This window comes from Coffea arabica, chromosome 11c (genome assembly GCF_036785885.1).
Source record: "Coffea arabica cultivar ET-39 chromosome 11c, Coffea Arabica ET-39 HiFi, whole genome shotgun sequence".
Classification (NCBI taxonomy): Eukaryota; Viridiplantae; Streptophyta; class Magnoliopsida; order Gentianales; family Rubiaceae; genus Coffea; species Coffea arabica.
Genome location: NC_092330.1, coordinates 41,908,677 through 41,922,345, shown reverse-complemented (window position 1 = coordinate 41,922,345; position 13,669 = coordinate 41,908,677). Strand labels below are relative to the sequence as shown.

Genomic DNA, 13,669 nt, shown 5'->3' with positions numbered 1-13,669 from the left:
TTTACACAGGTGGAATGTTTTCATTAGCTTCAACTCTATGGCCGAAAGAATCTGCAGCATCTGGCTTTCAATAGGTGGAGATTGACAATTCAAAGGAGCTGAAATGATTTGGACTTATCAATGATGTGGAACCCTTTTAATCTCATGACTGTTATACATGGGTTCTGGACTTATCAATGACGTTGTGTTAGAAATGGGATAGTTTTTGGAAAATAACTAATTCAAACGTACTTGTATTTCAAAAATAAAATGCTACGGTGCTATTTTTGAAAAATAACCCCAAAAACAGCTAATCCAAACGGAGCCGATGTTTTCAGCTATAAGCTAATTTTTTTTTTTCATCCTAAATCGTCTTTCTTCCAAGCATTAAAGAATTGTACAAAATTTTGAATCTCTTATAGAGAATAATTACGAATTATTTTCTTATTTTTTTTTCTAAAAAAAAAAGAGAGAAAAATTAATTTATTAACCTAATTTTGACAAATAGATCGATGGGAAAATAAGCCTCCTCATCTTGGAAATAAGAAAAAGAAATGTAAGCCTTTTATTTTATGCTTATTTGTTTGTCAAAAAAATTTTCCATAGGCTATACATCTCTCTCTGCCTCTCTTCTCTCCATAGTCTATACGTCTCTTGAACAAGAGAAGAGCAAACGGGGATCGCTTTTTAACAATAGGCAGTACAAGGAACAAGCTAAACTACACTCAGGGCACACCAAAGAGAGTCTTACTCAATCTAAGGAGGGATCCATAGAACTTCACCATCCGGGCAATTGCTAACTGGAGGGAAGCTCTGAGCAAACGGGAATCGCATTTGGCATTTCTTTAGACACAGAGACTGGTAGATTGATATTACTATTCCAACCATAATGCTCAGCAAATCTTCATGAATTTTATTTGCGCATGCAAACTTGAAAAGCTCAGTTAGATAGATAACATTGGTGGAGCTAGCTTTTGGTTTTGAAATGAGGTCAAAAAAATCTTCAACTTCTCTGAAACTTTCGAGGAAGCATATATTTTATTTTTCAAATTTTTTTCTAACAGAGAAGAGATGGGACTTTAAAAAGTAAGTTGGGAGGAAGCACATATTAATGCATGGAGTTTGAATTGAATTCAGGAATTTGACTCTTCCCCTATGGCCCAAGTATTTAACTTGTTCACTCTTATGAACAAGATAATGAATCAGAACAAACCAAAACAAAAAGGCTGCTAGTCATTCTAGTATTCTAATACGAGACTTTTTCTTTCAAGTGGCTTAAATATCTAATTAAGTACCACATTAATGTCACGTTTTTTATTCTTTCTCTTTGAATTTTTCTTTAGAAAAGATTTCTGATGGCCGGGGGGAAAAAGGTCAAGTTTTGTAAGTATAAAATACAATCATCTTGAGATGAGGCAAAAATGAAGGGAGACAAAAACGAGGAGTGCTTCAAAATATTCGGCCAAAAAGACCGCAAGTTTAGTGGGTTTTAGGAATCTATATATATATATACATATGAAAGTAACTATTTTAATTAGAGTTGTTTCTCACTCCTACATGACATGTCTAATTGAAGAAAATTAATGGATCATGGGTCACTTGGATTTGACCGATATTTAATCCTATCCGAATTACATTATATGCATAAAAATTCTCTCTAATTTTAAAATAAGTTTAAAAAATAACTAATCTTATCTTAATGATTTCTACTTTCTATCTAATTATTATATAAAACTATAGTGAAACATTTTTTAAATCACAATTATTGAAATCTTACATGTTCCATAAATCACTTCCTTTAACCACTATATCGTTGGTTAGTATTCAAATTGATTAGTGTAAAAAGAAGAATTAATCGTGACACTGACAGATTTATCAATATTGTTGAAAACTGAATGTTTATTGATGAAGAAAAATGGATTGCTGGATCTTTTCTACTTAATTAAATATGAATATATAGTTTTAGATTTATGGCCATTATAAAAATTTAAATTATCTAAAATAATGTTTATAAAAAAGAACATCTACTGAGATTTTAATATGGGGTATATTATTTGATGTATACTACCATATTATAGTGAGAGTGTGCAAACAAATTTTTAAAAATTAGTAAATAATTAAATATTTAGAATACATTAATTTTTTTAAAGTTAATATGAATGAACATGTTTTGCTCTTTAGAAGTAGTTATACACCAAATTTCCTAAAGGATGTACTACAAATTTGCCCAACCTCATCCTCAAATCTCGCCACAGCCTAAAACCAACCAAAAAGGGGGAAAAAAAAATCATTCAGTGACCAGGTACATTTTCGTAGAATAATTATTGTGCTTAGTAATCTTTTGCATTAACCACTAAGTTTGTGCATGCTTTAAAAAAAGTTAAAGAAAATGATTTATTGCATGCATAAACCACTAAGTTTGTGCATGCTTTTCCCTGTTGGATAGAAATCGCAAGCTCTAATCCATGCTCAACCCATCAAGTATAACACTTCTGTTTTTTTTATTTCTAAATGGATAGACACTAGTTCTATGTTTTTTTTTTCCTTCTCAATGGATAGACACTAGTTCTATTCTGGAAATGGAAATATTAAATATGGAAGTACATCAGGATTACTGAACATACTTTATGACCTGATGATCATTGTGATTAATTGTCTGCATTTTTTTAAAGATATCTAATTGCAAAGCACTGATTTTGCCAATTGACATGGTAGCCAACCTCAAAATCTTGTTCAGCACCAGACTTAAATCCACTATAAAGCAGAGGAACAAGATCGTCCCGTTAGTGGCCTTTTTCTGCTTTTCCTATCTAAAGTTCTCAAAGCTTGATTGATATCCATCATCACCTGAGCTCTAGACTCTCTCGTGTTTCTTGATTATCATTTGACAGCCGCCTGCTCACCTCAGCCCAGAAAATGGGGCAAAGAGAAAGAAAACAAATCCATTGGCCATTTTGAAATAGTGAAGAATCACATACCAAGTGCTATCTAGATATGATCTCCCCGAACCAGATCGAATAAACAAGCGGTTAGATGATAATAAGCTCATGAAAGTGACAATCTCAACATTTGTTTTCATCAGTTTCATTGTTTTAAGAAAAATTACACTCAAGAGATAACAGGAAGTGCTCAAGAGAGAGTTGAACGAGTTTAGGCTGTAAAGAAAAACTTTTGGCTTCAGCATTGTTCATGAATCGTGAGTGCCAGGCTGAAGCAGAGTCCTCAATGCTTGTCTTTTCATAACTTTCCCATAAATCCCTCTTCCTAACTTCATTGCTCTCTCCATTTCCATCACTCCACCACCAACTTTACCACTTCTCTTCAATCCTTTCATCAATAATTTCACTACTCTTTCATCACTTCCAACTGCATCTACAACGCTATCCACCAGAGTCTCAATTGGTGGAATCCTTCTTCCCCATCTCCTCACTGATCTCTCTGATCCAAAAGCTTCTGCATAGGCTTCCCAAAATGATGCTCTCAGGTAGCCCTTTCCTTTCCCCCTCACCAACCATCTCTTCATACCTTCTTCCAATTTGTAAACAAAAGCTCCCATATCTAGTCCTTTCCCAAGAACCATTGCAACCTCTCCCATTTCTTCTTTATGACACAAACCTTCCTCGAATTTGCACCTCCTGCAGCTACAACTAAACCCCCAAATTTCCACCATATCTTTTCGGTTCCTTAATGGCTGGAACACATCAAAATAGGCAAACGTGAGCTCCTCACCTGCCTTGATATCCCTAGAAGCATGAATTAATAGGTGATCACCAATGTGCAAACGCCTCACATTGGGCTCACATGAGTGATTGATGAAGGAAGCTAATAACCAGAGCCCAACCCCATAATAACGACTATTTTCACCCAAAACTTTCCCAGAAATTGCACCTTCCACAAAGGAGTTAACATCCAATATGCTTGACAACTGCTCCACATCAAGGTCATGATTGGAAATGCAACTGTCCTCTGCTTCAGGTCTAAACAAATCTATCTCAGGAACCACACTATCATTTTCATTTTCACCTGTAGATAGCAAGCGAATCAAGTTTTTGGTTATGCTGCATCTTCTAGCTGATTCAATCACCTTATGAATGAAATTCTTCCACATAAGCATTTGTGCATTTTCACCCGAATCTCCAGGGGAAAAAATGCCTCTCTCAGTAGCAATTGCTTTGGTCACCAGCAGCAATGTGCCACTATCAATATTCTTTGTAGCAAATAAGCCACGCCCACTAATCTCAGACTTCTTGATCTCAACGCCACCAATGTACTCGGCCAGTTCTGGCATTTTTCCGCGAAATCCATTGAGAATCCAATCAGAAAGATCAAAAGATCCAGTTCTTGAAAAAAACTCTAGTTTCTTGCATCTATCTAAGTAATCATTAAGAGTTTCAGAACTGGAACTTGCCTGAGGATCAAGATTTGCTGCTCTGAAGCAATCCAACGCAACCCCATATCTATTGAGATTGAACAGAATCTTGCCTTTGCAAAGAAGAGTCTTGAAATGGGCACTTTCAATTTTCAGAGCTTCCTCACAATCGTTTAGAGCTGCTGCGTATTCTCTCAGGCGAAACCGGGCTTCGGCTCGATTTGAGTAGGCTAAACACAGGGATTTTTGCAGCTTTTCTTGATGAAGTTTTAACAGATGGTTTTGGCAGAGTGAAATGAGGTTAGAGTAGGCATGTATGGACTCCTTCCATTCTTCTCTTAGGAGTAGCTCTGTGGCTTTGGATCTCAATTGCTGCATCTTGGCTTCCTCTTCATCGATTTCTGGTGATTCGTATTCTACCTCTATCATCTTGATCCTCGGTTGTTTCACTCTTGATTCTATCTCTTTCTCCGGGTGTCGTGTAGTGAAGATGAGGAGATGAAGAACTTGGGATTTGAATTTAAGGAATTGTAACGGTCATGCTGCCCCGATGTTTCACTTTGACCTTTCCAAGTTTGATTCCCACTGAAACTGTAACGGCTATTTCGGTGGGATCTGGATTTGTTAAGCTAATATTAAAAACAGGGAACTGTTGTAGTACTAGTAAAGGAAAGCAATTTAAGTCCAATAAAACAACATTCCGAAGTCACTTCCACTTGAAATGAGGGCAAATCGCCGATTAATTTCTTTAGCATCGTTACACCATATTACACTATGCCCATTCATAACTTTTTAGTAAGTGCAGAAAATTGAAGGTATTTAGGGAATTTCATATATGGACGATAATGAAAATGTTACGTTCATAGCAGCAGAGGAAGCTTTCCTTGCCCCCGGAAGGAAATGCTCATGCACAATTATAAAGCTTTCATCACTGCTGCCCATTGAACCAGCACCAATCAGCTGCCCCACAAATCTTTAACGATTTCGGACAAGTTACAGACATCACAATTCTGTCGTATAAATCTGGATCCAGTGTCATTTAGTATGTTAGGGAATCGAAAAAAATGAGATAGGAGATTGGAGGAGTTTCCCAGCCTTGATCCTCGATCATAACTCCAGATACAAAGTGAAGCGAGGGTTGCAGCCAACGGCACTGATATTTGAACACGCTTGCATTTGGTAGCCGTAAGGAAGGTTAGGCTCAAATTTTGGCATTTCCAATAATGCAATATAGCTGATGCAACACAGCCCAATCTGCGCATCGAAAACTTATATGCTTAATCCGAGAAGAATCCCTCCATTCTCTCATTCAATTGTAATATGTCTCTGCACTGAGTTTTAAGGACCCCAAATCGGTTAGATGGCTCCCACCTTTGAAAGCTCGAGTACGACCATCTCTTCTTATCTACTCTGCTGCACCATCAACAGAAGGAATGCTGAAGTTCAGTTCAGTACCCACTGGCACTGGGTTCTGATGAATGGGGTGCAACTCTGGGTTCTGATAATGGGCGCAACTGAGCCTACGAATTTATCATTTTTTTAGGAGATACATTCCATCTCTAAATTCTAACTTCTCTTCTGCAACCAGACCATATAAGAAGCTCTGTAGCTGCTGGAGCGATTTGTCATACGGAGGATCAGCTATGCAGAACATCTGAAAAAGTAATTTGATGAGCAAGGCAATTTACTACTTATATCTGTATCACAAACCTTGTTAGATGGCAAAGAACATGATTACCTTGAGAGTATTATGAATCCGGTCCAGTGCCATGCTGCCAAAATTGGTAAGCATACCCGTGATAAATTTCTACAATCAAATTCAGCAAGGTTAATATGAATGTACGTGACTAGAGAATACTATATATATTACCATCTGAAACAAGATAAGCATCACTCCATTGGTGCAGGATACTGCAGATCTTTTTATCATAAAAGCTACTGGAAGAGATGACAAGTTGGAAATATAGTTTTTGGGTAAGTGCAGTGGACACAAATATTTCCTCATAAACAAAACAGTTGCTGCACAATATTGACTTTCATGATTGAAATACAAATTTAGATTGGAAGAATCAGAAAGAAAAAGATTAAAATGCAATCTGAAAAAGTGTTGCTCTAAGTTGCGACAAATCTGCAAATAGAAAATATACAAACCACCCAAAAAAAGAAAAAGAATAGCTAGTTATACACCTCGTATACAGTCATTTCTTTTCGCAGCTGATCCTCGACTGAGGCCACTGATCTTTCCCCATCATCATCACCCACCATAAGTTCCTCAAAGCTTCCATTGCTAGGACCAGCTTTATTATTGTCAGAAACAGCCTCCACCAGAGTAAAGACATGGCTACTTGCATCCATGCCCCCTGATTCAGTGAGAACTCCCTAGTTGTACCCAAATAGAGGAACTTATCACAACTTTTAACCTTGACAGTTAAAATGCAAATGCTTATATGGAAGACTCACCCCAGAAGAGCGATATATTTACCTATAAGATTATTTAGATGCACTAAGGTGCTTGTAAACAGTAGGTGTAGAGGCAGAGAGAGAGAGAGAGAGAGAGAGCTAAAGTTTCAATATTACTGAAATTCAGTTTTAATTGCATAATTTCAGACTACAAAAATGCAGCTTTGCACTCACTATTATTGCTACACTAGAGATTCTAATGGACCGCTCCTGCTTGTTTAGAAGCTCTCCAAATGCCCATATTTATTAACCTTGGTTTGTTTCAAAATTCCTTCTGGCATACATGAGTTACTGATCAGATACTTGCCGTTTCTTTTCCTTTATCCTCTTTACCTCTAATCAGAAACAGAAAATCTTCCTCAGTGTAATTAACACGTTGGGTAACAGGTAGCAGGAATTACTGAAGAGCCAGATCATGTAAAGAAGGATCACAACAAAGTGGCAGTTTTCAATCTCTACAAGGTGAGAGGACTTCCATCAAATACACACACAGACACAGAAAAAGAGACTTTATCATGCCTAACACAAACAAGGTTAAAAAATCTTTTCCTCATGTACAAGAGGATCACCTTGACCAAATTTTTGACCAAAGGTTAATATCTTCTTACTAAGAAAAGATTGAGCAAACCTAACCTTGCTGATCCAGAAACTAATTCTCCTGTTCAGTACATCAACAGGTACCCCAACAGCAGCAGCTAGATCCTTGGAGCTCCAACTGAAAGTAAAAGATCAGTTCTGCTAATCATCTCAAAATTTTTATTCATAATCAAGATCACAAATAAGTGACAGAAATTCAAGAAAGTTTAAGACTTTTCCCAGTTAACCTTGTATGATCTTGAAATTGCATGATAATTGAAGCCTGTAGAGGAGTGACAGTGAATGGCACTTCTCTGTTTCCAAATTGCAACTCCAACTAAAAAAAATGTGGCAATGACAAAATAGTGAATGGATGAGGACAGCAGAGAATGAAATATATAAAGAAACATCTATATACTACTATGATAGTGTCATTTAGTCTAGGATCGACAAACCTTTACAGTACCAAGGTTTTTCTTCCAGAGTAGTTTACGAGGAGTCTTAATTTGATTAAACCACCTAGCATAATCACTTAAAAGCTGGTCCACTGGTGCAGGTAAATTGACTGTTTCATCCTGCAAAATCTTTAAGAGTCATAATTCGTAGAGCCGGAAAGAATTATCATGATGAAGCAAAGGACCACAAATGCAGAAAACTGATGGCCATTGGGGTCATAGCACAAAAGATTACTATTCAGACACATATGATTCATTGTATCGTCTTCATTTTCAGCTTCTAATTTTCAATCTAACATAGCAAATGGGACTTGACTCTCCTTAAAACTTTCTTGTTAACCTACTGGTGGTAAAAATAAGTAGTAGATAACACTTCCTTTCATAAGTGACAACATCTGAAGAGTGTTACATAATTTTGTAGAAACTAGATCTCCAATAAGCCGTTAATTGATATAACATCAAATTACTATCTATGCATAAAATCGAATAGAATGAACTTTGAGAAGCTGTAGTCTTTTCATTCAGATAAAATGGTCAAACCATTACAACTCTTGCATGGAGTGACAAAGGGAAAAATCACAACTCTTTTATTCCCAGGAATTAGTCTTGAAGGTTGCATCTAGAAAATCGTGATATTCTTTATTCAAGGAAGAAAGACTTGGAAGTTCCATAATCACAATTGGCAAAAATTTGACAGAAGCTATATGCAGATGATTGAGATGAAATATCAATGATGAAGTTGTTACATAACCTGGATAGGTGGCCAGAAATTTGACGATATGATTGTAGCACTGAGAACATCCAAAGATTCTTCATGCTCCTCTTGCTCTGTAATTGTCATGACAGTTCAACTTGTAACTGGAGGAACTCTTAGATATATTTAATGTTCAATATCAAAGATGTCTTATTGAGGGTTGAATTATACCCACAAAGCTACACGAACAAACAAAAGCCATAAAAATTTTAACCTGCTTGAGGTTGCTGTTTAATAGTTGCTTTTATATTCGTGTTGGTCCTTTTGGAATCAATCAGGTCATTGAGCATGATTTCACACCGTTGCATGCTACTCTCACCAAAATGAATCTGATCACACAAAGTGAAACATGAATATTTACACCTGAAACTAATGCATTACTAGAATGAGCCTAACAAGAAGGTACAATCAGAGGAGTCATGTAAACTAAACAGTGCCAAATTTTCAATCATACACCTTCAAGAGTTCCAAAGTGCGAATCTCCGAGTCAATTTCATAATCATGTTTGTTGAGAAGCTTTTCTGCCAGCATAACACGATACTCATTTACCAGCTGATCCTTTGAACCAATAATGCTAACAATCATTCCAAGTATGTCAACCTTCCTTCTATTTCTGCTTCCCTTTAATGGATCAGCCTCTATTGGATCAGGTTCCCAACTTAGCAGGTAAAACATTAAGGAAGAAAATTTTAGATGTTTTATGCAACACAAGCTTAATAATAAAAATAATAAACAAATTTGTTAAACATGCTGCACAACAAAGCAATATACCACTGAGCATTGATCCAAGCTTGCTTGTCATCAATGTTGATATCATCATCAGTACATGTATTCTCATGGCTTTCTTCATCTCTATTTAGTTCTTCAAGCAGGCTATCCCCATTGCTCCCGGAAGCACTGTTACTTCCACCAGTCCCATCAGTGAGCATTGTAACAATACATTTGATGGTGTCCTTTCTACCCTTGAGGTATTCCCGTATTGGCTCGCTAACTGCCTCAAGAAAAACACCTGCTGGATCTATTGTTCGAAGGGCTTTAATAGTTGAAACATATTGGTGTAAGATATCATTTGTGGAGGCACCAGCTGTTAATAACCGATATCGTAGTGAAGAAATAAATGAATCAACTAGCTTTGTATGTTGCCCAGTATAGTTGAGACACTGCTTGAGGTCTTCAATAGCAGGAGCACTGTAAAATTGTACAATACAGTATCCATAAGTCAGTCCATGAGCTCATCCATATAAAAGTCAAATAAACTAATCAAAGATAAGTTTTGTCCAAGGCCATTACACTTCCTAGTTAAATCCTTAAACCTTCCTCTCTCCTATGTTCTGATAGCTTCTACTGCTAAAAATAGCAAGTGCAAGTACACCATTAAAAGTGGAATAGAAAACCATTGCAAGCTAAAAAGAATACAGTTAATGTATTTATTTGCTATTATTGTCTTATAACAAACAGTGGTGCACATTTCTGATACAAATTCATCTTCAATCACCAAAATAACTAAAGCATGTAAATGATACGAATCTCAAAGGTAGAACTCAAGTATCTTTTACTATTGCATAAGATGCTTGCCACATTTTCAGATTGTATCAATTCAACACAATTCGAAGCCTAAAAGGCAGAGATTCTGTTGATGCCTATAAGGCTGAGACTACAGAGCCCAACTGCTGAACCTGCTATCAAAGATCAACCCCAAGTACAATATTGATCAATTAACAAGGGCCACTCTGCCAGAAATATCTCACCTGATCAAGATCAATTAAGCGGTAGCAATCTTGAGCTTGAAATGAACCAGAAGGTGAAAATCCAATTAATTTACTAATGTTATGAACTGGATGTCAGTGCCAATTCAGTGCCTTTTCCATCAAATTTCAAATGTCAACTAAAACATCAACAATGCTTTTCAAAATTTAAAGAGTGGCAGGTCTGACATGAAACAAACAGGACATCCATTCATACTCCGAGTTGATAAACTTTCAAATCCAAGCTATGAAGCAATAAGTTTGATGAGATCAAACCGATGCCTGAAAATGTAAAAATAGGTTCATACCAGGCTTATATTGGCAAGAAAACAGAAGAGGTGTGGTTCACAAGACTGTCTTTTAAAAATCTCAACATATAAAAGGTATGGGAAGAAAGTCACCTGTCTGGATAATCCACAATGATATCAAACAGCTTGGCTATCCTTAGATCTTGCAAGGTTTCATAAGCAAAATACTCTAGCCGCAACTGCCATCTAACAAGTCCCTCAGAAGGTTCTTCACTTCCAAAGTAGCATGAAGAATGCCGTGATGCTAATGGTGATTTCAGACCAGAGGAATGGCTGGCATAATCAGTGGAATCACCAAGGTATGCAAGAAGTGCATGCAAGAACTGGAGGGGGACAGCCTGCACAATATTACCACTTTGTTTGAGCCTTAGAGGTGTCAAGTTCAACACGGGCCGTTTCCCGTTTATATCTAAAGTGGCAAAATTCTGGAACTGTGCATGCTAAAATCAGTGTTTTGACTCGTATCAATTAAACACATCAGTCTTCATTGCTAATGCCTCAAGAGTTACATAATATTTTTAGTCGTGTCCAAGTTTGAAAGTCAATCAATATAAAGGCAGAATCTTGGTTTATCAAGATAATGGGAAAAATCACAAATAATCAAGAAAAGGTGGTTTTGATATGTTAAAAATGCCACATTTTCCATTAAAGAAATCCTCATGAACTATAAGAACTTGTTCACAAGCTTATGCAGTTACCTGTATCCACCCTTTAATGGACTCCAAAACTGAAGTCCGATAATCATCACCAGAAAGATCTTGTACTTTAGCCTGTCCAAAAAAGAAATAGAAACACACAGAATGAAGGGGAACCTCTAACTTTCCATCAAAACCAGAATTCTAAAAGGTTAGACATGGATTATGGAATAATAGTGCAAAAAGTATTCAATGCGGAAATATTCCGTGTAACAACTAGTCACCTTCAAAAGGAAATATATTGCTGAAGCATATGCATCTTCAACCATAGATGTCAAGCCAAGACTCCTAAGATTGCGAACTACCATCCCAATATTCTTTACTAACTTGTTCTTCTCTGAGAACCCTCTCTGGTGATGGCATCCATCAACATCCATATCACCACTACGAGAAACAAGTTGCCTTTTCTCATCAACGTCCATGTCGTCTTGAACTTTATGTTCATTTTCATTCTCATCATCTTCCTCCATAATTGTACTCAACTCCTCCAATCTTCCCTTGAAGTACCAGTGCAGTATCTCTAATGGCATAAAACAAAAAGAGACCTTAGCAAATAGAGATTTTATAACATGTTCAGACACACCAAGGTTTCATGAAATGTTTAGGAGCTTGACACACATATATCCACAGCCACCACCCAAACACACGAGAGAGAGAGAGAGAGAGCAGAAAAGAAGTCCACAATTTACACGTTAACCAAATAGACTGAGCTAAAGATGGAGCACAGGTATGTCCAGAAACTTAAGATGGAAATTGATGATTTTGACGCTTTCCTCGCTTCATCATTTTTTCTCAAGGATTATGCACATGAGAATAATTGTTTATCTACTGGATCGGTGCAATCTAATCAAGACATTAACTCTATAAGTTCATAATAGGAACTTCAACTTTTACATTTGAAAGAAAGCTCTCTCCTCTCCCTCCCTCCCTCTCTCTCTCTCTCTGACTTTGTCTTGATTTGTGTGCACAATACACATGCATGTAAAGAGACATGTCTGAGTCAAGTGAACAAGTTAATAATCAAGTGAGGAATACATACCAGGAAAGTGCCTGGGTAGACTTGTCATTAGAACAGAAGACACCATCAGTTGATACTTCATGATAAGAGGGACATTCTGGGCATCTGATTTAATTTGACACTCGGACTTAGTTGCTGACTCAGAATGTAAAGCGTGAATCAACATCCATAAGCACTTCTCCTGGTATTGTTTTTGTGACGAAATTTCTTCCAGGGCTTTACATAACACTTCCTGAATCTCATCCCTTTGTATCTGATTTAGGAATTATCTTGTTTAGTTTCAAGCTGATTAGGTACAAAATAGAACAAACTGTGCATCAATCTGCCAACACATCATATGTTTCACCATACAAGAAGAAAGTAGTACAGCTTCTTGAATCTTGGAATAACAAATTACAATGCTAACACAGGAACATCATTACGCACTAGTTCACCACAAACCACAACTCTTCACATAAGAACACAAGAAAAACTCACCTATATAAGGAACACTAGATTTTCAAGCAAAGGAATATCTTTTCATACCCAACATGCTCCGAATCAAACAATGCTCAGACATTCATGCATACTCACAGGATCATCATTAATTTCAAGAGCTGCAACATTGCTGTAAGGCTCAAAATGACTCCAAAACCTCGTCGCCCCATTTTTCTCAAAAATTTCCTGCACCGTAACAATAAACAAAGCCTCAACCTTCAGAAGTGCTTATTTGAAAATAAATTACCTATTTTTTTGCAACATTTGAAAAATACAATACAGATTTTTCTAATTTTGGTGGAAAATGCGAAAGCAATCAATTCACCTCTAATTGAAAACAAATAAAGTACCTCAACAGAACGAAGGAAATGCTGCTGGACTAGAGACTCGAGGCCGTACTTGACAAGTATCTGAGCTTGAGAAACAAACTCCGAGCCAAAAGACAAGTTGCCGGCACCAATAAGAAGACCCTCGGAAGCTAAGCAAAAGCGGTTCCAGCTCTCCACCATTTCATGGATTGAGTCCTCGTTCAGTGAATCTAAAACCGCTAGATTGCATGCTGCCGACGACGCATCCACCGCCATTTGACGAAAATATGAAGAAATGTGCTTTACTGATTAGAACCACACAAACCCTAATTTGAAGTATTGTGCTGCATAAATTAATGATTCGTAGATTTGAATTTACACATATAGATAGAATTGCTAAGTCAGCCAGACAAATTTAGAGGATCAGTGACAGAATTTTGCCGCCACTTCCAATTTTTTTTTTTTCAAAACGGTTAAGTTGAGGTTGTTTTATACTGAGTTGACTGTCTATTTTTAGCAGAATGG

General features: G+C 36.8%; 2 protein-coding genes across 4 annotated transcripts; both read right to left on the bottom strand.

Annotated features, from left to right (window-relative positions):
* Positions 1–3,019: 3,019 nt before the first annotated feature.
* LOC140016752 (methyltransferase FGSG_00040-like) lies at positions 3,020–4,900 on the bottom strand. Its single transcript, XM_072070453.1, has one exon. It carries the CDS (start codon positions 4,775–4,777, stop codon positions 3,167–3,169), a length of 1,611 nt encoding a protein of 536 aa, XP_071926554.1. The 5' UTR covers positions 4,778–4,900; the 3' UTR covers positions 3,020–3,166.
* A 146-nt stretch (positions 4,901–5,046) lies between these two features.
* On the bottom strand, positions 5,047–13,616 carry LOC113716696 (anaphase-promoting complex subunit 2). Of its 3 annotated transcripts, XM_027241091.2 has the most exons (16): positions 13,187–13,612; positions 12,933–13,022; positions 12,381–12,612; positions 11,566–11,861; positions 11,345–11,416; positions 10,740–10,984; positions 9,365–9,781; positions 9,050–9,251; positions 8,808–8,922; positions 8,591–8,667; positions 7,840–7,959; positions 7,633–7,721; positions 7,442–7,523; positions 6,536–6,727; positions 6,087–6,155; positions 5,047–6,002 (listed from the first exon to the last, which is right to left on the bottom strand). In XM_027241091.2, exons 1-16 carry the CDS (start codon positions 13,418–13,420, stop codon positions 5,880–5,882), a joined length of 2,655 nt encoding a protein of 884 aa, XP_027096892.1. In that variant the 5' UTR covers positions 13,421–13,612; the 3' UTR covers positions 5,047–5,879. The 3 variants fall into 3 exon arrangements, with proteins under 3 accessions (XP_027096892.1, XP_027096894.1, XP_071926553.1); XM_027241093.2 differs by lacking the exon at positions 13,187–13,612 and having other exon boundaries at positions 12,837–12,976; XM_072070452.1 differs by lacking the exons at positions 5,047–6,002; positions 6,087–6,155; positions 7,442–7,523 and having other exon boundaries at positions 13,187–13,616.
* Positions 13,617–13,669: the final 53 nt, after the last annotated feature.

Coding starts and splice junctions, on each gene's coding strand:
- LOC140016752 (XM_072070453.1), bottom strand. CDS start 4,777: ATGATAGAGGTAGAATACGAATCACCAGAAATCGATGAAGAGGAAGCC.
- LOC113716696 (XM_027241091.2), bottom strand. CDS start 13,420: ATGGCGGTGGATGCGTCGTCGGCAGCATGCAATCTAGCGGTTTTAGAT. Junction 7,722..7,839: donor AAAACCTTGGTACTGTAAAG/GTTTGTCGATCC, acceptor CATTTTTTTTAG/TTGGAGTTGCAATTTGGAAA. Junction 6,003..6,086: donor GGATTCATAATACTCTCAAG/GTAATCATGTTC, acceptor TTACTTTTTCAG/ATGTTCTGCATAGCTGATCC.